This window comes from Triplophysa rosa, linkage group LG17 (genome assembly GCF_024868665.1).
Source record: "Triplophysa rosa linkage group LG17, Trosa_1v2, whole genome shotgun sequence".
In the NCBI taxonomy this organism is placed as follows: Eukaryota; Metazoa; Chordata; class Actinopteri; order Cypriniformes; family Nemacheilidae; genus Triplophysa; species Triplophysa rosa.
In genome coordinates, this window is record NC_079906.1 from 10,152,085 (window position 1) to 10,172,294 (window position 20,210).

The 20,210-nt window shown below is 40.9% G+C and overlaps 1 protein-coding gene across 2 annotated transcripts; it reads left to right on the plus strand.

Moving 5' to 3' along the window:
- Positions 1-316: 316 nt before the first annotated feature.
- specc1la (sperm antigen with calponin homology and coiled-coil domains 1-like a) lies at positions 317-19,859 on the plus strand. 2 transcript variants are annotated; one of them, XM_057357311.1, is made up of 17 exons: positions 317-520; positions 6,374-6,539; positions 6,648-6,795; positions 7,636-7,967; positions 8,106-9,401; positions 9,485-9,692; positions 10,222-10,295; positions 10,729-10,904; positions 11,107-11,270; positions 11,401-11,537; positions 12,693-12,783; positions 13,916-14,005; positions 14,363-14,525; positions 14,704-14,806; positions 17,042-17,158; positions 17,247-17,306; positions 17,795-19,858. In XM_057357311.1, exons 2-17 carry the CDS (start codon positions 6,411-6,413, stop codon positions 17,882-17,884), a joined length of 3,378 nt encoding a protein of 1,125 aa, XP_057213294.1. In that variant the 5' UTR covers positions 317-520; positions 6,374-6,410; the 3' UTR covers positions 17,885-19,858. The 2 variants fall into 2 exon arrangements, with proteins under 2 accessions (XP_057213294.1, XP_057213295.1); XM_057357312.1 differs by lacking the exons at positions 317-520; positions 6,374-6,539; positions 6,648-6,795 and adding an exon at positions 6,819-7,274 and having other exon boundaries at positions 17,795-19,859.
- The last annotated feature ends 351 nt before the right edge of the window (positions 19,860-20,210 follow it).

The window sequence follows — 20,210 nt, forward strand, 5'->3', positions numbered from 1 at the left end:
TAAACCATTTTGTGTGCAAAGCTCACAATTCTAAACGACTGCTGTAGATAAATATATTTGTTTATCTTTTCATCATATTTTAATCATGGTACGTAATATTTTGAAGTAGGCCTATATTTGAAGTATATTCGGATGAAATCACCCCTGCAGGTAAACAACCAATAAAATGCGTTTTTCTTCAGAACACAAGATAAGGTATTTTGAAGAATGTTGTTGGCCACCATTGACGTGTGTGTGTGTGTGTGTGTGTGTGTGTGTGTGTGCGTGCGTGTGTGCGTGCGTGCGTGCGTGCGTGCGTGCGTGTGTGTGTACTCGCGCACGGGTCTAGTAGTAGTCTGTCAGTAGCCCTGCTCGCAGGCAGTGGCCAGTAGTCAGTGTAGCATGAGACGGCAATCTGCCACCTAGAAACGATGCCACAGACGACTAAATCACGGAATACCCGCTGTTGTTTACTTCTCCCTCACCAAGAAGACCATCTATCCTGACAAGCGCTTATACAGACCGAAAGGAGGGAGACAAGGTAATGAACGACATTTATTTCATCCCGCATCCTCTTCAACTAAGCACATCCTGTTAGCATTAGCGGTTAGCCTCTAAACTTAAACGCATGTTGTGACAAAGCCGACACTACAGTGTTGCTTGTAGAGGTCCCAGAGCGGTTTAATTTACTTGTGTTTGCTCAGATATGATGTTGCTAAGGCGTGAAACTAGGCGGGTTTGTAGTAATGCTGGTTATAGCTAGCAGGAAGTCAGACCTTCATGGATCATGTCAACGCCGTAATAATCAATCTGTCAGTCAGCAGAGCGTAATATTTAGTTTACGTTAGTTAGTTACCTTTCTGTTTTTTTCCTCATAGAAATAAACTACGGTATCTAGGTAAAGGTTTAATGTTTAATAATTACTACTGATGGACCAAACGTGGGTATACCCCTGAATTGAATCCTATTTAACGGAGTGAGGTGATCTATTATTCATGTAACTTACTAGATAACAGTACAGGTTGTTTAGCCAAACCTAGTGAGCTGCCAACCTTGGCATTTATTTTTAATGCGCAATGATGCCCCATAATACTTTCTAGCCTGGTAACTTAACTTACGAATGTTTAAGACATAGCCGGTTTTCTTAACCCTTCTCCAGTTATGGCAAGCTTGTGTTGTAAACGTACGTTAAAAATAGTTTTTAAGCGCTTTAAAGTGCATTCAATATATTGTGGTTAAATTATGTTACGGAAAAAAGGAATTGTGCAAAAATAAAAGGGTCATTGTTACACATACATTGTTCTGGTATATATTGGACAAATGAGGTTAATAAATATCAGGAGCTTGTAGATGTTAAAGGAGTAGTTCACCTTCTAAATGAAAACTCTGTCATCATTTACTCACCATCTTGTCATTTCAAACCTGTATGACTTTCTTTCTTCCGCAGAACACAAAAGAAGATATTTTGAAGAATGTTGTTAACAGCCCCCATTCATTTGCAGTGGTTACAATAGAAGTGAATGGGGGGCAGTGCTGTTCTGTGACCAACATTTTTCAAAATATATTCTTTGGTGTTCTGCAGAAGAAAGAAAGTCATACAGGTTTGAAATGACAAGAGGGTGAGTAAATGATGACAGAAGTTTCATTTTGAAGGTGAACTACTCCTTTAAGGTATCCGGTGTTTGATCCAGTGCAGCGATTTTCTTTAAGCGCAAGCCATTTTTCTTCACTCTCTCTCTGTTCCGTTTGTGGAAAAATGTCTTTCTCTAAAGCTATTTATCATAACTGCAGTGTTCTGTCCAGGGAATGAGACTTATGCAATAAGAATTACAGCCTGTTTGGACTGCTCTCATTCAGACTTCAGCAGGACAGTCCCAAGTGAATAAGCTGGAGTTCTTGGAGGCCATTCTCTTAAAACCTAATAAATCCCGAAAAGGACCTCTAAATAAAACGTATATCACTGATGATGCATGGGTAATCAAATATTATTAATATCACCTATGTTGTGGTGCAAGCGTGTCACATAGAGGGTGTGCTCGATTAAAATGTACATGCTGGATAAAGTCGAAGCCTCAGTTGCATTATCCAGGTCTGTTAGTCCCATTGAGCAAAAACTGGACTAGTGAGGTTTTCGTTGGATTAAAGGTGCAGTTTGTAACAATTTTGCAGGAAAATATCCAAAAACCACTAGGCTAGTGTTATATATTTTGTTCAGCTGAGTACTTACAATATCTCAAATGTTTCCAACTACTTGTAAATCGTGAGAAAATCGCCATTCTAAATAGTGACACGGGGCTGTGCAGTCGCCTGTCAATGGCGTCATATCCGCGCTCTCCTGTTACCGCCTTTACTGACGTTGAAACCGCATGACAACAGTGTCTTGGCCAAATGCGGAAGTAGTGTCTAGCGTCTAGCAAGCCACTAACTTGTTTTGAGGATCACAATTATAAAACTTTACCTCATCTGCTAACATGACTTCTCGTTCCCGTCTGATTGATGACCATCAGCGGTGGAGTTAAAGACAACAGATCTCATCATTCCACGCTCCTTCACAGCGTCATCAAGCTACGGCATTGTTGTTGTTTTGATCGTGCGCCCTCTATCGGCGGTTTTTACAAACTGCACCTTTAAAGCCTTTATATCATGTTAAAAAATGATTTCCTTTCAAATATATTGCCTTTGTCGGATTGAACTTAAAAATTTAAAGTGCACAAACTTACTGAGAAAAGTGTGCCAAAAGCATGGCAGCATAGATGCTACATGTGTTATTTTGCCTATCAATACCTGTTTGTACGAACTCTAGTTGTTATAGTAAGTTTATGTCCCCTACAGAGTAAAACTATTCCGCAATATCCAAAGTCATTAGATCTGATATATTTCATTTGCTAAAAATTGTTCATGCGGTGTCATTGACAAAGTGATGTTTATTATTTTCAAATTCCACCACAATTTATGCCACAAAGAGTTTATTCCCACTCTCTTTCCACACGGCTACCCAAACACAAAAAGCCAAGCACACTAGGCACAACTCCAAAAGGGTCTTCATGCCCTGACGAAGTGCACTAAACAAATAGTGCCATCTCTCTGCTCGAGTCAGTAACTTTACAGAGACATGCATTTTGTTTCTTTGTCTTGATTTAAGTATCAATAAAAAAGGAGAAAAAAGCTTCTGGTAAAGAACGAAAAAAACTTTACAGAGACACATTTTCAAAAAGAAAAAGTAAGTCCATACAACAATAGACACAAAGGAGTTAATTCTCGGTGCAGATGAAATCTGTGTAGTGCAGGATGAGTCTTTTTTTTTAGTGAAAGCCTGTATTATTTAAATCTGATAAAAGTGATTTTTTTCAATGTTTATCAGAACACTGCATGTTGTTTACACTGACCCCTGTGTTGTTTTTAAAACAATGCTCTGTTTGTTAAAATATCTCGACATAGCAACATCGAGTCCACTGGTATCTTTAGGTTCACTGTGTTATTATAACTCCACTTGGTTACTCGTGGCAAATTGCACGCTTAATAATAATATTCCGTTTTTCATTCAGATTGAAAATGATGGCTTGTATGTTTAAAACCCTACTTGGGAAGCCTCATGTCTTTGCCTAGGCAGGGTTCGTGGTGTTATGATGACCTCATTGTAGTCATAAATCATTTGTGGACTTTACACATGCAGTGCACACCTTATAATGTGACCTCATCCTGCACATTCCTGATGGCAGAGAATGCAACGGTCAAGAGGGAAAGACAGAAAGAACAGACCCCTAGCTCTACACATGCTTTCTTTTATTCCATTTAAAGCATGAACACTTTTCCTTACTAGGCAGTAGATGTATTTCGCTATCAATAATTGATACACTCTGTGAAGCTGTGCATCTGTTTTTTTACATGTATGCAGGCATCTCTCCCATGATTTAGTGTCGAGTCTCTATCAGCACCTTTAAATGCTTACTGTATAGCACAGGTCAGCTTGAGGTTCATTCCAGAAGTTGCCGTGTAGGGTTCCAACAATCTAGAGTTCATGCTGCGCATCATGTGTTGGCCACAGTGATGCTGCCAATTTCGAAAGTTACCTGTTGGGAAAAGTCCTAGTTAGGGCTAATACAAATACACAGGTCAGCGGATGATTTTTCGTTTACTCACCCTCATGTCATTCCAAACTTGTATTTCTTTCATTCTTCTGCAGAACACAAAAGAAGATATTTTGAAGAACATTGGTAACTGAACAACATTGGACCCCATTGACTGAACACAAAACCACTGAGACATTTCTTAAATAGTCTTATACAGGTTTTGGACAACCTGAGGGTGACAGAATAACAGAATTTTTATTTTTTTAACTATCCCTTTAAATACAGACAATAGATCAATGGGTTGGGTATAACTGATAAACCTGGTTTCAGATATCGTTGTTGAAAAATCTTAAAATAGTTTTATATGCGTTGTTGATCTAGTCACATAAATAAGACTAATATCTAAAAAAACTGTAATGCCAATCATTTAAACTAGACATAGTAAAAGGTTTATATAGTTTTTAAAGTGTGAAATGAAGAAGCATCATATTGGGGTCTTCAGTCAGTCTGGAAAGACTGATGCTATGTGTCAGAATGGTTCCCAAGACAGTTCAGAAAAAACCTAGTCTGAAGTGCTTCTCTGGAGCTTTTCCCTTTAAGGGAATGTGTACTGCTGCCTTTTTCCATTGGGGGGTCTGTACGTTGGATATGAAGCAAAAGTTCTCCCACACATCCACCCCCTGCCTCACAACAGCTGTAAGATATTAGCCTTATTTTCTCTCTCATTGAGTGGAGGGAGGAACGATCCCCTGCCTTCCTCAGATCAGACTGGAGAGGACAACAGGGAGCCATTAAATGAGCGATCTGGAAAGATCCACACCGATCAACAAACAAGTGCAGAACTGCTCTGTGCACTGGAGAGCTTTGTTGGGTTTGGAAAGTCAAGTTGTGATTCCACACCATCTTTCTGAAATACCTAACCATTGCTTATTGAAGAACGTTGCCAACCAACTGACATTTTATGTGATTTTTATTCTACACATTTCTATTTGAAATGTCAAAGGAGTTGCACTTGATTGTCAAATTTTGACTTTGTTTTGCTCTTAACAGTTTAAGCAGTTTATGGCATGGTTTGCTTTAAAGCTCAACAGTGATGTTAAGTGCCTTCATTAATGTTCTTCAGATGTTCTTTCGTTCTCTCCCACCACGATATAATCTAAACAGCACGGATCTCCCGGCGATGTTATTTTGTGATGCCCAGAAGAATTACCCTAGCTTGTTGCCTACTCGGAACTGCAGTTCTGTGTCTTTGAAGCTGCTGGATCCTGGAATCGTGTTTTTAACGTTGAATTGGAATTTGTCTATAAAAAGAAGTGATGAATAAAGCTGAAGGATTTTGCTTTTTGCAGATGGCCTCTGGTATTGTTATGATGATCTCGTCTTAAGCACATCCAGGATTTTTGCCTTTTAAGGCACTGTTTTTGCACAGTCTATAGAGAGGAATACTAGCATACGTACGACAGGCCCTCCTGTTAACTCATGGTAAAGCCTCAAACCAGCTGATGACAAGCTGTGCTTATACGCCTATTAAATTTGCGGCTTGCTACACTCGGATCACATGTAAGCAGGTCCTTCTCATTAGAACCTGCGATTCTTCAGCATCAGTCAACATCGTGCTAAATTTGCCAGAAGGCTGTTTCTTATCAAACGTGTTGTAGCCTTGGGAAAGTTGTGTTCTGTGCTTTGAAGAAGGCTTTATCCCAGCGGTGCAAGTGTTTCTGATACAGTGTTGCCAGATCTCGCTAGAAAAACAAGCTGTCCAGTCTGACAAAATTAACTCAAAATTAAAGCACTTTTATCGCAGTATTAATGTTTATGAGACAATACTGTTTACCGTGTACAGTATACAACTGGCCACACATGCAAGCGAATGGGAAAAGGAAATAATACATTTTATCCCTAATAAATACGTGTATTGTAAAAAAAGACCTTTGTGAAAGCAAATCACTTGGTAGTAGACATGAAAGTACTATCTTTGCCTGCAAATTGAGTGCTTTGCGCCCCCTGGTGGACGTCAACAAGCATTGTTAGGAATTAGGAAGAGAAATTGATAAGATGTGTGGAGCAGTTATATAGGCAGTTATTTTAGCAAACTATAATAACAAAATATAGCAAAAGTTAAATGTGAAGCATGTTATTTCTGGCCCACTTTTCCCTGTCCCTTGTTGGCTGGTCAGACACGTAGACCACGCAAACTCGCGTCATTGGTTGATACTACAGATGGACAACTTGTAGTTTGTCAACATAAAGCAGGACAGGCATATTTTATCATCCATCCTAATCACAGTAAACCTGTCAACTGTAACCACTGTCTCTCTGCACAGACTGAGGGGTAGATGTATCAGCACGAGCGAGCGCAGTATGAAGAAAGCAGGCAGGCCAGTGGGGAACAAGGCAGCGAGTGGAGGAGTTAAAGGTGACACCGTGACAGCTGGAACCTCTGCTGGCAAACCTGCTGTTAAGAGCCCGACCACAGCTCCACTCTCCAAGGTAACATCACTGCACTCTCTCTCAAATCGCCTGCCAGTGATCAACTCACCAAAAGTCTACTTAAAGTGTTTAACTAACATAAAGGAATTGTTCATTTTTCATCAACAGGTGAAAAGTAATGATGATCTTTTAGCTGCTATGGCTGGGAACAGTGCAGGAGCAAACAACAGTGTTTCCAAGGGCAAGAAATCGACCTCTGCTCACTCAACGTCCTCTAACAATAACAACCCTGACAGCAAGACCAAGACCAACTCAGGTGAACTGAAACGCATGTTAAAGGGGTCATATGGCGCGAATACGTGTTTTTCTGTGTCTTTGGTGTGTTATAAGTTGCCCATGCATGTATTAGACACGTAAAATTGCAAAAATTTAAGTGTCGGAACAAAAGATGCATTCTATCTAAAAGCGAATGCTCACCCAGACCTGCCTGAAACGCCTCGTGTAACCACACCCCCACAAATCTACGTCAGTCCGTGGTATGATTTGACCAAGACCGCCCAAATGTATACGCAAGTAAGGTGGGCGTACCTGTCAGTACAATTGCTTTGGAACCCTGATGTTCCAAATATGGTAAGAGGCGTTACATTTCCATCACACGCTTGCAGTATTCGACCAATCACTACACACTGGTTAACTGGCCAATCATAGCACACCTCGCTTTTCAAAGCAATGAGCTTCATAAAAAATCTGTGCGTTTCAGAGAGGCGGGGCAAAGAGGAGATACAAACATGCACGGTATGTGGAAATACAGCGTGTTTTAACTTTAAATCGTATATACACATTGCATTACATCTAAAACAAATGATAATATTAGTTTTAGCCGTGTCATTTGACCTCTTTAAACATTCCCTTTTGATCTTTCGTAATGGTTATCAAATTTGTATTTATTTTAAGCCGCCGCTGAAGGTCCTCCAACCTTTCTAACAGAAATTCAGTGCCAGTTAATATGGTGACGGCAAAAGAGTCTTGTAGCAAATAAGCAAATCTTTCCTCTATGCCAACCATTTTGGTTCCAAAATTTGAACCATTTAAGTTTCAGTATTGAGGCGCTGTGTAATGATTTGTTTAGTAAAATCTCTGTCATTATCTTCACAAGGCACATCCGGCAAACGAACATCATCCACGGCCTCCAAGGAGTCGAACTCCTCGCGAGATCATTTGCGAACCTCCAGAAGCTCCAACAGTAAGAAGCAGTCATCCACTGGTGGATGTGATAGAGCCCAGACCAGACATTCTCATGGACAAGCCCACACATCAGACTCGGAGAGCCGCATGAGCAAATCAAAATCTGATGGACATCTAAACGACAAAGTGGCTCTGGAGGCCAAAGTGAAAGATCTGTTAGGTCTGGCCAAGAGCAAAGACGTGGAAATCCTACAGCTACGGGGTGAGCTGAGGGACATGAGGGTTCAGCTGGGACTGCCTGAGGTTAGATCAACTTCTATGTTACAATATTGATGCATGATGAACACTTTGTGTCCAGCCAAGACAATTAAAAGATGATCCCATTTATTATATTTGCCTTTTTTATGATTTTTTAAACAAAAGTCGTTGTTATACTTCTAGGAGGATGAAGAAGAAGAAAGCCCACCAGAGAGGGAGGCAACAGCAGTGATCACCGCTGCAGATGTTGAGTCAACGTTGCTGCTCCTGCAGGAGCAGAACCAGGCCATCCGCGGAGAGCTCAACCTTCTTAAAAACGAAAACCGCATGTTAAAGGACCGTCTCAATGCTCTGGGCTTTTCCCTGGAGCAGAGATTGGATGGGGCTGAAAAAAACTTTGTCTATCCCATCAGTCCTGCCCCTTCGTCCTCTGGAGGTGGTGGAGGTCATGGAGACTGTGCTAATGTGGCCTTGTCTGCAGAAGGTTCTGCACCGGGCTCCATGGAGGACTTACTGACAGGTGGCCAGAGAAGTGGCTCAACAGACAACCTGGACAGCGAGTCTAGTGAGGTCTATCAAGCGGTCACCTCCAGCGACGATGCTTTAGATGCTCCTTCAGGCTGCGGTTCTTTGTCATCCTCCGAGTCCGAAGGTGGAGCTCCGGCATGTCGCAGTTCCTCCCGTAAGGGGAGCAGCAGCAACACCAGCGAGGTCTCGGTGGCCTGCCTGACAGAGCGCATACACCAGATGGAGGAGAACCAGCACAGCACAGCCGAGGAGCTCCAGGCGACCCTGCAGGAGCTGGCAGACCTGCAGCAGATAACGCAGGAGCTAAATGGCGAGAACGAACGGCTCGGAGAAGAAAAGGTCCTTCTCATGGACTCTCTTTGCCAACAGAGCGATAAACTAGAGCACTGTGGCCGAAAAATCGAGTACTTCCGATCGCTGTTGGACGAGCATGGCGTGGCCTATTCGGTGGATGAAGACATCAAGAGTGGGCGATACCTGGAGCTGGAGCAGCGCTATGTGGACCTTGTGGAAAACACTCGCTTTGAGCGCGAGCAGCTTTTGGGTGTGCAGCAACACCTGAGCAACACTCTAAAGATGGCCGAGCAGGATAACGCTGAAGCTCAGAGCGTGATCTCAGCGCTGAAAGATCGCAACCATCACATGGAGCGGCTCTTAGAGGTGGAGCGGCAGGAGCGGGCTGGCATGGCCGCTATGTTAGAGGACTGTAGAGCCTCTGTTAGCAGCGACCAGGCTGATCTGAGCCGTTGTCGGACCTTACTGGAGCAGGAGAGGCAAAAGGTTGCCGAGCTCTACTCCATCCACAATGCTGGTGACAAGAGCGATATCCACCAGCTCCTGGAAGGGGTCCGGATTGACAAAGAGGAAGCTGAGGCCAAGGCCGCAAAGCTGCAGGACGACTTGGGACACGCTCATACTGAGGTGGCTTGTCTGCAGGACACCCTCAATAAGGTATTAAATAAACCCAAGTGGTTATGCTTATAACAAGTGTTAGGAGTCTGTTTTAAGTTTTTTTTTGTTCTGTGATGGTGCAGCTGGATGCAGAGTACAGGGACTTCCAGAGCGAGGTGCAAAAAGAGTTGGCCGAGCAGAAAATGACTCTGGAGAAGCAGCGCGAGGACATGCAGGAGAAAGAGAGAGAGATCGGCGACATGAAGGAGACCATCTTTGAGCTGGAGGACGAAGTCGAGCAGCACAGAGCCGTCAAACTTCACGACAACCTCATCATCAGCGACCTAGAGAGTGTGTTAAAATCACCATCCTGCATTGATGTAGTCACATCTTGAAGCACATTTATGTCATGCAGAACATACTCTCGTGTAGCCTGGATTTTCATTCTGGTGTTTTTTTCTTAAGCTTTCAAGAACATGTACCAGTTGGATAGAAAGGACGATGTTTGAAACCACAGTTCAGTTTTTTAGGTACCTTTAAGGTCTGGGTAAATTTGAAAAACCACAATATGTACCAAAAAGTGAACAAAGTCCATTGCTGCTTATAAATATCTAGATTGCTTGCTATTAAAATGTAATAATCTGCTTTTTAAACATGATTATTCTTCATCTCACCACATGGTGGCGCCAGTCATTTATAAACATGGTTCACTTCTACTTTCTGTAACAGTAGTACAGAAAAGATAACACATTTCAGTGATGATAAAGAGAGTTAATACATTTTCACTTATTTCAAGCCTTTATTGTTCTACTAGATTGAAACTCTGCTTGTGAATACGTGTAGATGTTGTTTCATGCTTGTGGTCTCATTCTGTTTCAAGATTCATTGAAGAAGCTCCAGGATCAGAAGCACGACATGGAGCGAGAGATCAAGATCCTGCACCGCAAACTCAGGGTGAGTGAGGAGTTTGAGAGGTCATCTAAGAATCAGCCTATCACAGAAAGGCATCCTCTGTGTATTGTTTATAGCAATTGAAAATCACACTTGTCTTTCTTCTGAAGGATTGATATAACGCACATGACCCGTGAACATGACTTTAGATGTAGTAAGTAATGTATGAGAGTGTGCTATATTATAAATATTGTCACGGCTGAAGTTGTTGGTCACCAAACTCAGTGCAAGTGTTTATACACCTACCCCAGCAAATTCTCAAAAGCTGGAAAGTTGTAAAATATATTTTTTTAAAACCTGCATTAATTACAAATACAAATCGAGTGGTAGAGCCTTCTGCACTTCGCCCTCAAGCTCAAATCGAGTCAGTGCAGCTCTATGGGAACTCCTGTTAAACTTCGTCTGTCCCTGTGTTTGCGTGTTTATATATGTTTAGGAAGAGTCAGCAGAGTGGCGTCAGTTCCAGGCGGATCTGCAGACCGCTGTGGTCATTGCTAATGACATCAAATCGGAAGCACAGGAGGAGATTGGTGACCTCCGGCGCCGCCTGCAAGAAGCCCAGGAGAAGAACGAGAAGCTGAGCAAAGAACTGGATGAAATTAAAAACCGCAAGTAAGGCTCTTCCAAACGTAGTAAGGTGCCTCGTTGACTTGCGACATGGGTAGATACCTTTTAAGGCATTCTAACCTAAGTTAACACACTTAAAATGTGTGTATATTTTACAAATATTATCTGTCCATGTTTATCTAAATTTGATAAAGACTGCTATCTATGTGGCGTCTGTGTCCATGTTAACATATGTGCTGTATCGAAGGCAAGATGAGGAACGTGGCCGTGTGTATAACTACATGAATGCAGTGGAGAGGGATCTGGCCGCCCTCAGGCAGGGCATGGGACTGAGTCGACGCCCCTCCACATCCTCTGAGCCTTCACCCACTGTTAAAACCCTCATCAAAAGCTTCGACAGCGCCTCGCAGGGTACTGCATGTCCCATGAACTCACAAGTTACCCTGACACACATATCATAGGAAGTTACACATTTTGTAGAGGTCACAAATGGTGGTGTTAGATGTGGTTTGTTTTAAATGGTCTACTGGTGTGGTCACAGGTCCCGGAGCCAATGCGACCGCAATCGCAGCAGCGGCTGCCGCTGCGAGCACAGCTGCGACCGCCACCTTACCCCGAACACCTCTCAGCCCCAGCCCTATGAAGACCCCGCCTGCTGCCGCAGTCTCACCCATACAGGTAACTCCAAGTCACATGACAAGCAGCGGTGCAGAGAAAGCTATTTTTACTTTAATGTCGAACAGTTGAATTCATTGTGGGCTGGTTTTCTTTCCATTTGTTTATTTCTCAGGCAGCTTCAGTATTCCTTTTTCTTAATAATCGTAACTCGTTGTATGATCCACTTACAAAATTGCCACTTTGTGAAATAGTTTTTGAATTCCTGTGAAATCAGGCTGGAAATGAACATTAATCACAGTTTTTGAAATTGGCTGAGCATATAAATCGAGCTCTGCCTTTGATAGCGAGGTTAAATAAGGACATGCTCATCCGTCCATTACTGAGGAAAGATGAGATGAAGAGAGATGAAAATTAGGGCTGTCAAACAATTTATCGTGATTAATCGCATCCAGAATAAAAGTTTGTGTTTACCTAATATATGTCGGTGTACTGTGCATATTAATTTTGTATTTATGAACAAATACACATAAATGCATATTTTAAAGAAAAATATTAAATGTAACAATTAATAAACATTGATATAGAATTTCAGTTATTGGTAAATATAAATAAATACATTTAAATATTTCCTAAATATATATACAAGTATGTGTATGTTTATGTGTTTATAAATACAAAATTAATATGCACAGTACACAGACATATATTATGTAAGCACAAACTTTTATTCTGGATGCGATTAATCGCGATTAATCATTTGACAGCCCTAAAAAATACATTCTCCAGACGTTCTATTGTCAGAGATTAGGTGCAGCCTGTAGCTCCTCTGACTGGTGTAAAAATCCAGCAGCAACCCAGGAGAAAGTGCAAAGCAGGTTTAAGTAAAGCTGTCAATAATCCAGGCCTTAGTACGTAAAAATGAAAATGTGTAACTGTCGAAGAGAAGATCAGACGCTGTGGATTTGGCTGTGGATATTACAGCTTCCTATAGTATCTTCAAGCACAGCAGAGAGAATGTGAAGACCTTAAATGACATGGAGATTTGAGTCCATCTCTTTAGTACTATTTCTGTCCTTTTCTGGCTCGATCATAATCTCACATGATCTAAACTGAGCCATGTTCTTGCCAGTTAATTAAAAGAACATTTTGAACGTTATAAATGTATTGTACAGAAGTGTATTACAACAATATTGTCTTTATGTTGATTACCTGCAGAGACACTCAATCTCTGGCTCTATGGCTACCGCCAAACCCTTGTCCTCGCTTGCAGACAAAAGACCGAGCTACACAGACATCAGCATGCCAGGTAACTGACACAAAGCAACTACGCGATTGCTACCATAACACACTACAAATATTATGACGTTTAAGTATAATGAACCATACTCGCTTTTCTTCATTTTCTCGACACGTCTTGTGTATCTTCAAATATTTTGTGAGCCTACAAAGCAGAAAGACATTTTTGTGCTAGTAATAAGAATTATTTGGTTTGCAGTACTGTGCATAAAGCAAACTGTGACATCTCGCTTTGACCTGATGAATAAACCGATGCCTGTTTGTTGTGTTGTGTTTGGGAATCACAGATTTACATCACGACATGTATTCCAAATGGTCCCTCCCCCCACTTGTGTGTGAATCGACTTGTGTATAGAACAGACTAATTCTCGTCATAAATGTAGCCTTAGATGCTGGAATGGTGTTAAGAATGAAACAATAAAAAAATAACATCTTAACACGCATAACGTGGTAGATATGAGAGGGCTTGAATCTGGGAGGTACTTTGTGATAAAGCAGCCAATTTCCAGACATGGTCACCCACCCCCCCAGCAACACTGAACTCACAATGACCTCAAATGCGATAACTCATGCGAAAATAAGCCAAGTATGAACACATACTGGGGTTTCAGTGCTCCTCCCTCTCGTTCTTTCATTTGTGCAGTTCATTATTGTGCTGGAAAGGGAGGTGGTGTATGTTTGTGAACGTGCAGGACGAGACGTAGGACCCCTTTGTCATGTCAGTTTTTGAGAAGATTGATGGGTTACTGGAAACTCTTATCAATGTGGGAAGAACAATGTTTTGATTGGCAGGATTGGTTTGGGCTGCTGTGATTGGTTGCCCTTTATGACCGCTCAAATCTTTTCCCGCTAATGTTTCTTTCCGTTGATTTCTTTTCAATAACATTTCATTATCATTCGACTTTTATTCATTATTTTACGCTAAATTTGTTTGAGTCATATTTAACTCATAGATAAACTGAGTTTTTGAAGCGTTGATTGTGATTCCACCATGAAGCTTTCCTGTAGCTCATGGGTTCGATCCCAGGGTTTGCACATACTCGGATACAAATGTATAATAGAATGCAATGTAAGTCACTTTGGATAAAAGCGTCTGCCAAATGCGTAAATGTAAATGATGTGATATGTTTTCCTCTCCGCAGCCGAGCATCTGCTTCGGGCAGCCAATGGCAGTCGTCCGGCATCAGCCCTCCAAAGAGTTTCTAACATAGATACATCGAAAGCCATTACAGGTGAAGCTCAAGCCAATCTGAAATCTACTTACGAATGCAACACTACTGATAAACTCAACTGCAGTGCACTTGCCATCGGCTCTGTATTGGTGTTTTTGTAGATTTCTTTACTTTAGATTCAGTTTATTTTAGGTGAGTCTTAGGTATTTTCAAAAATATGCTGGAGACACGTATGACAATACATTATAATATCGTCATACAATCAGCCAATCAGATTGCATCCAACTAGATGGTAGACGCTCTTTCAGTTTTGTGTGCAGTATGCATTAGACAGCGAACAGACACGCGTCCTGTCTGAGACTATTAGACACTTCAGTTATAAGGTGATGATCATACCGGGTTCTCTCCACTGTTTAGTTCCTCGTAGAAGCAGTGAAGAGGCAAAGCGGGATATCAGTACTCCTGATGGAGGTCCGGCTTCCTCTCTGATTACCATGGGATCTGCTGCACCGCCTCTCTCCCTTTCTGCTTCCTCCTCCCCCACGGCCTCCGTCAACCCCACGGCGCGCAGCCGTCTTCGGTATGGGCTCTCTGCAGCCTTAAAGCAACCTACACATGCCATGAATTGTTATTAACACGTATGCTTCTGTTTGTCAAGCAAATGTAACATTTACCCATAAGCATCACACCACTTTAGAATAATCAGTGATATGAATCTGAGATGTATTGATTGCTGTGGTCATTTTTGGTTCATGTAGAGAGGAGAGAAAAGACCCCCTGTCTGCTTTGGCTCGTGAATACGGCGGTTCGAAGAGAAATGCACTGCTGAGATGGTGTCAGAAGAAAACTGAGGGGTATCAGGTTCGTGGAAATCTGTGCAATTCAATCGATTGCTTTTTATATTTCTCTGCTGTCCTTCTGATACCTCGTATCTTTTTATTTTTTTTGCCATAAATCATTACTATTAGTTACCCTTTATGTTTGTCACTTGGTTTTGCTAATATCTAAACAAGAAAAAGTATTAAAAAGTGCTTGTCAACTTTGACAACACAGTGCCTAGTCATTTAAAAAGTACAGTAGTTGAGTCTGAATTCGCCCCCTATCTCCTATATAGTGCACTAGTGTCTGCCATTTTGTAGTGTTCTCTGAATTCTGAGTAAACAACTCATTCCCTACATTTGTTCACTACTTTTTAACCACAATGCATTCTGATTTTGAGTACACTCACTCATATTTCCCATGATACAACGCGAATCAACTGTCTGATTGGAATCAGCTGGAGGAGAGTGACCGTTAATGCCACGAATGTACATTTATACACTTGTGTTTGTTTTTGTTGAAAGTTATTTTCTACCTTTTGAGAATAAACAGATTAAATAAATGTTATAGCAGTGTTTTATTTTAAATATATTAAGTAAATGTATTAAATGTAATAGTACATAAACGCGGCAAACATTTGTTTTGTTCTCTTTATTATAAACTAATAGCCTACAAGAAACGTGACAAATAATGTAAAAATGAACTTTACCATTTTACAAAACAATCCATAAAGCCACACAGGTGTAATATAAGCGTTATGACGAATGTCCGCGACAGTACTGTCAGACGGAGGACATATGATGTCAGTGTCCAAAATTGTTCACTCATTTTCATTCACTTCTTCCCCATATAGTGGACTATTTAGCATTCGCTATATAGGGAATAGTGCACGAGTGAGCAAGTGTGTGAATTCAGACACAGCTAGTGTTTTTCCTTTTCCTGAAAACAGCAATTTTGGACATACAAGGTTTCAGAAGGACAGTGACGATTTGATGTCCTTAGGTATTCTATTGTATATTACAGTATATGTGAAATATGAAAAGCATGTTGTTAGATATGTATGTGGCATAGGTTTCATGACTTGTATTTCTGCACTTAGCTGTTAGTTTTGTCAGTTTTAGGAAAGTCTAAGCTTTCTTCATCATACTGTGAGTCAATGTCATCTTTTTCCAAAGCACAGTAGGGCATAATGCAGACTCATTGCATACTCATTATACTGTAGATCTGACAGCTCCCATAAATTACAATTATAGTTTGAGTAGTGAAGGTTTTGCCTTTGTCAGATTGCATTGAAAGGCCATTTCCTACTTTTTAAGCGAGATCTTTCATTTCCAGTGAAGAGTGGTTGTCATACGGTAGTTACTGTATCAAGCTCCTCAGCAGGACGTCTGTCTCTTTCGCTCTCTGAATGATTCTCTGTCTGTCTGTCCAAAGCTGCGGGAATGTATTTTGAGCAGGGGGTGCTATAATGCTTTTTGCTAGGGCTGAAGTTATGACTGTGCTTTGGGCAAGCCGCTTACGTTTAATGTTAATAAATAAAGGAAGAAAAAAATCGTTTTTTTCGCTGCCGAGAATAATGATGAATGCCAATGTGATTATAAGACACAGCGTAAAAACAAACACAAACGCATGTATGCCTATAGCCAAATAACAATCTGTTGAACGAAACTACAAGCTGCGCGTTAGCAGTTAACTTACCCGGTACATTTAAAACCGACGCGACTTCTCCCCAGCTCTTTTCCTTATCTGTGCGGTTGTGGTATGTTTTGGAGGATACATTATATAGACGATCATGTTGTTGCCGCAAGTTGTTCCTCCATCTCCGCTGTCCAACATTCCCTTGCAGGAGCTTTCGCGGTCGACATTTTTAAAGGTCTGTCAGTCACCTCCGTCACCTTGCAGATGTGCCTCTCATTGGCTGTTGCGAAAGTACCAACGTCATCACCCCGATTTAAAATCCTAAATATCAAACATGTTTGATATGATCGGGGCGGCCCCGATTTCTCTCGGAGCAGATCAGGAGGTGTAAGATTCGATCTGTGAACGCCTCACATTACGTGATAATCTGGGCCGAACCTCGGACCCGATCGAGGTTCTGGACCCGATTTTTTCAAAGATTCTCGGGAGGGGAAATCGGGGTAAAATCTGGCCGAGAATCCTGTAATCTGAGCCAGGCTTAAATCGCTTTGGATAAAAGCGTCTGCTAAATGACTAAATGTAAATGTAGTGATATCTTTGAATTGAATGTGTTCCTTCATGCTTTTGGTGCTTATGCAGAACATTGACATCACCAACTTCAGCAGTAGTTGGAATGACGGGCTGGCATTCTGCGCTGTTCTTCACACGTACCTGCCCGCTCATATACCTTATCAGGAACTTAACAGTCAAGACAAGGCAAGTACACTTTATATGACATCAGAGGCTCAGAACAGATGTGTATGACTCATCTAACTTGAATCTCATGACGTTTATTCGCTTTCAGAGACGAAATTTTACGTTGGCCTTCCAAGCAGCGGAAAGTGTGGGCATCAAATCCACTCTGGTAAGCGATTTAAACCAGTTCCTGTATAGCGGGAAGAACACTGAATTAGTAATGGTCATGCGTTCTTTTCCAGGGAACATACTGTATATACTGATATCCCCGAAAATTGGCATTATCAGCGTACTTGTATAGTAGTCAAAAGAGACGTGCAGAATAAGTACAGTACATAATGCAGATTTTATTCACACTATCAATCATCAAGGTGGGATATTTCTGCCCTCCACTCCCATCCTGTATGCTACGAGCAGGTGAAAAGCTGGAAACACTTCATTATCAGCCTCCACTGTTTATTTATAGAACACAGTATAGAATTGTTTCCTTATTTTCATCTGCTTAAACAATAAGTTCCTGTATGTGCAGTATTGGACTTGGCACACTGTACCTTTGAACCTGAAGTGTGATTCTATTGTTAGAAATTGAGTGAACTTTGTGCTGTCTCTAGTACTTTGTCTAGTACGCTCTTATTCCTGTCTCTCTTTTTCTTTTAGGACATCAATGAAATGGTCCACACGGAAAGACCAGACTGGCAGAGTGTCATGACTTACGTCACAGCTATCTACAAGTATTTTGAGACCTGAGCACATGTCCATTTTCAAATGAAGTGTCACGCCTCACTAACAATATTCCACTAACCCGAGCGTAACATCTCACCTCATCAACCTGACCTCAAACTTCAGCACAAATCATGCCATATCAGTTTTAGCAAATCACAAGGCCAATACAGCTAGCATGTGGATATGACAAGATACAATGATGTATCAAGGAAATCCTGTACAGTTCAACTCATGTCTTGGCAGAATTATAACACTACAGACTGCTGAGTAAAGCCTGTGGATTTTCAAATCAGACTTGAGGAAGAGCGAGGAGCTGCTTTGCCGTGCCTTTCGCCACGTGAGATCTTGCTTTAGATGTTCGGAACAAGTTCTTCATCTTAATTCACAAACTGAGCGTGTGTGGTTTGCTCAGTGCAGTGCCTAATTGAAACACTTGTAAAGCACTTCCATAGAGAGGAGTTGAACACTAATGGGAATTGTTAGATTCACTATAGGACACAGTCGGTAGTCTTGCCTTGTTTTATTAAAAGCTTATTGGGGGCACCTTTATGTCTGACTGTGACGGAGTTTGGCTTGAAATACTGCATATAAAAGAGGGAGGTCAGCAATAAGCTTATGTAACCTGTTGAGCCATTTCATGAAAATAGTGCTGCTCATTGCTAAACAGTAAGATACTGTAGTAAACACTATGTTGAGAATTGCAGCACATGTGCATGTACTGTCTATAGTATTCATGGGATTTAGTCCTTCGATCCAATGCCTGAACCAAAAATGAAATCTTCCAAGTTTTCTTTTCGTTTGTGATTCAGTTAAGCTAACTTCTGTAGTTAATCTAATGGTATGTTCTTTCTCAGGATAAGAAAAAATGTCAATATTTATCAAGATGAATAATGCTATTTGATTCATAATATGCTATGAGCAGTGCTTTATCAATTATATCACATCATTTGCAAAGCACAAAAAAACGTATTTAACGCATTCAAATGCACTAGTTCAAGCTGTAAATGAAACTACATTCCAATGCATTTGTATGCATGAATTGAAGTTACAAATGGCGACTGGTTTTCAGCCTGTTTGTGTGAGAGAGAAAATTCAAGATGTTGTGACACTATCACTTATAGCCTGTGGTCCAGCTGTGCTGAATTCACACATTCTCTTTTCATGAATATGAAAGCTGTTTTTATAAGCGCACTATACTACATCTCCATCTGCAAATAACTCTCAAAAATAATGCAAAGTTTGAGAGGATACAAGAAAAAGTCCAATGCGTTGAAATGTTTTTCCTGTGTGTACCATGATTTTTTTAATATAATACATTCAGTATGTTTGTTTTATGTTGGATAATATAATTCCTACTTGAATCGCAGTGTAACTAACTAAACAGCCATTTTTAGCCTTTGTGCATTAACCATAAAGCAACCGTTTCCCAGAAAGAGTTTGATTTATTCCAAACTAAATGACACTGTTTTTAGTTCCTCATACATTTCTCTGGGAATCTGTTCCTTACAAGTTCACAAGTCACTACAGTTTTACCATAGTGCCAGGTGTCCAGTATTAGACTATATCACGTGTTCATTAAACAGAAGTTTTCTTTGAACAGTAAAAGACGAGGAGTGTTCCCGGTCTCATATGAGCTTCATTGTCTCGAAAGAGATACGTTGAGTAGATGTATTTTAATGATGCATTTCTTTTTTATGCTTTAAAGAGCTTTCATCATAAATACGAATGTCATACAGCAGAACTTCGCTCTGTTGCCTTTAAGATTATTGTTGTCGTTTTGTTTCTGTTTTTGAATGTTGAACTCACTTTTGCTACAGTTTTATTATGAGAGCATTATCTCAATACCACAAGGTAAAATATGTCTTGTTTTATAAACAAATGTGATGAGCAATCAATATTCTGTTCCTTCAAATAAATGAATCGCATCATCTTGAATGTTTGTTTATCTGTACTGTATAGGCTTTATAATACAGAAACATAATCAGAATTGTCTTCATTTATTCCCAGACCCTTAAGCGACTCTCCCAGACTGGAAATTCGAGTGTCACTGTAATGCATTCTGGTTGCCCTCCTGTTTGGCTTAAACACATTTAACAGGTCATTTAAATCTGTCAAAAGTAAAGGAGATGGAGACTGTTTATGAATTTAGCTTTAGCTCTTTGTTGTTGTGAAGGATGGGTGTTGTGCGATTAGCACATTTCCAAGATTAGACATGACGTCAGTCAGTATGTGCCAGAGAAAGTTGCGTTTTCTCCTGAATGACACCAATTTGTTAGCCTGCTTTCGTGCACAGGGCCCTATTGTCTGCGGCACACATTGATTTTAATTCTTTGTTGTTTGTGTAAACCGA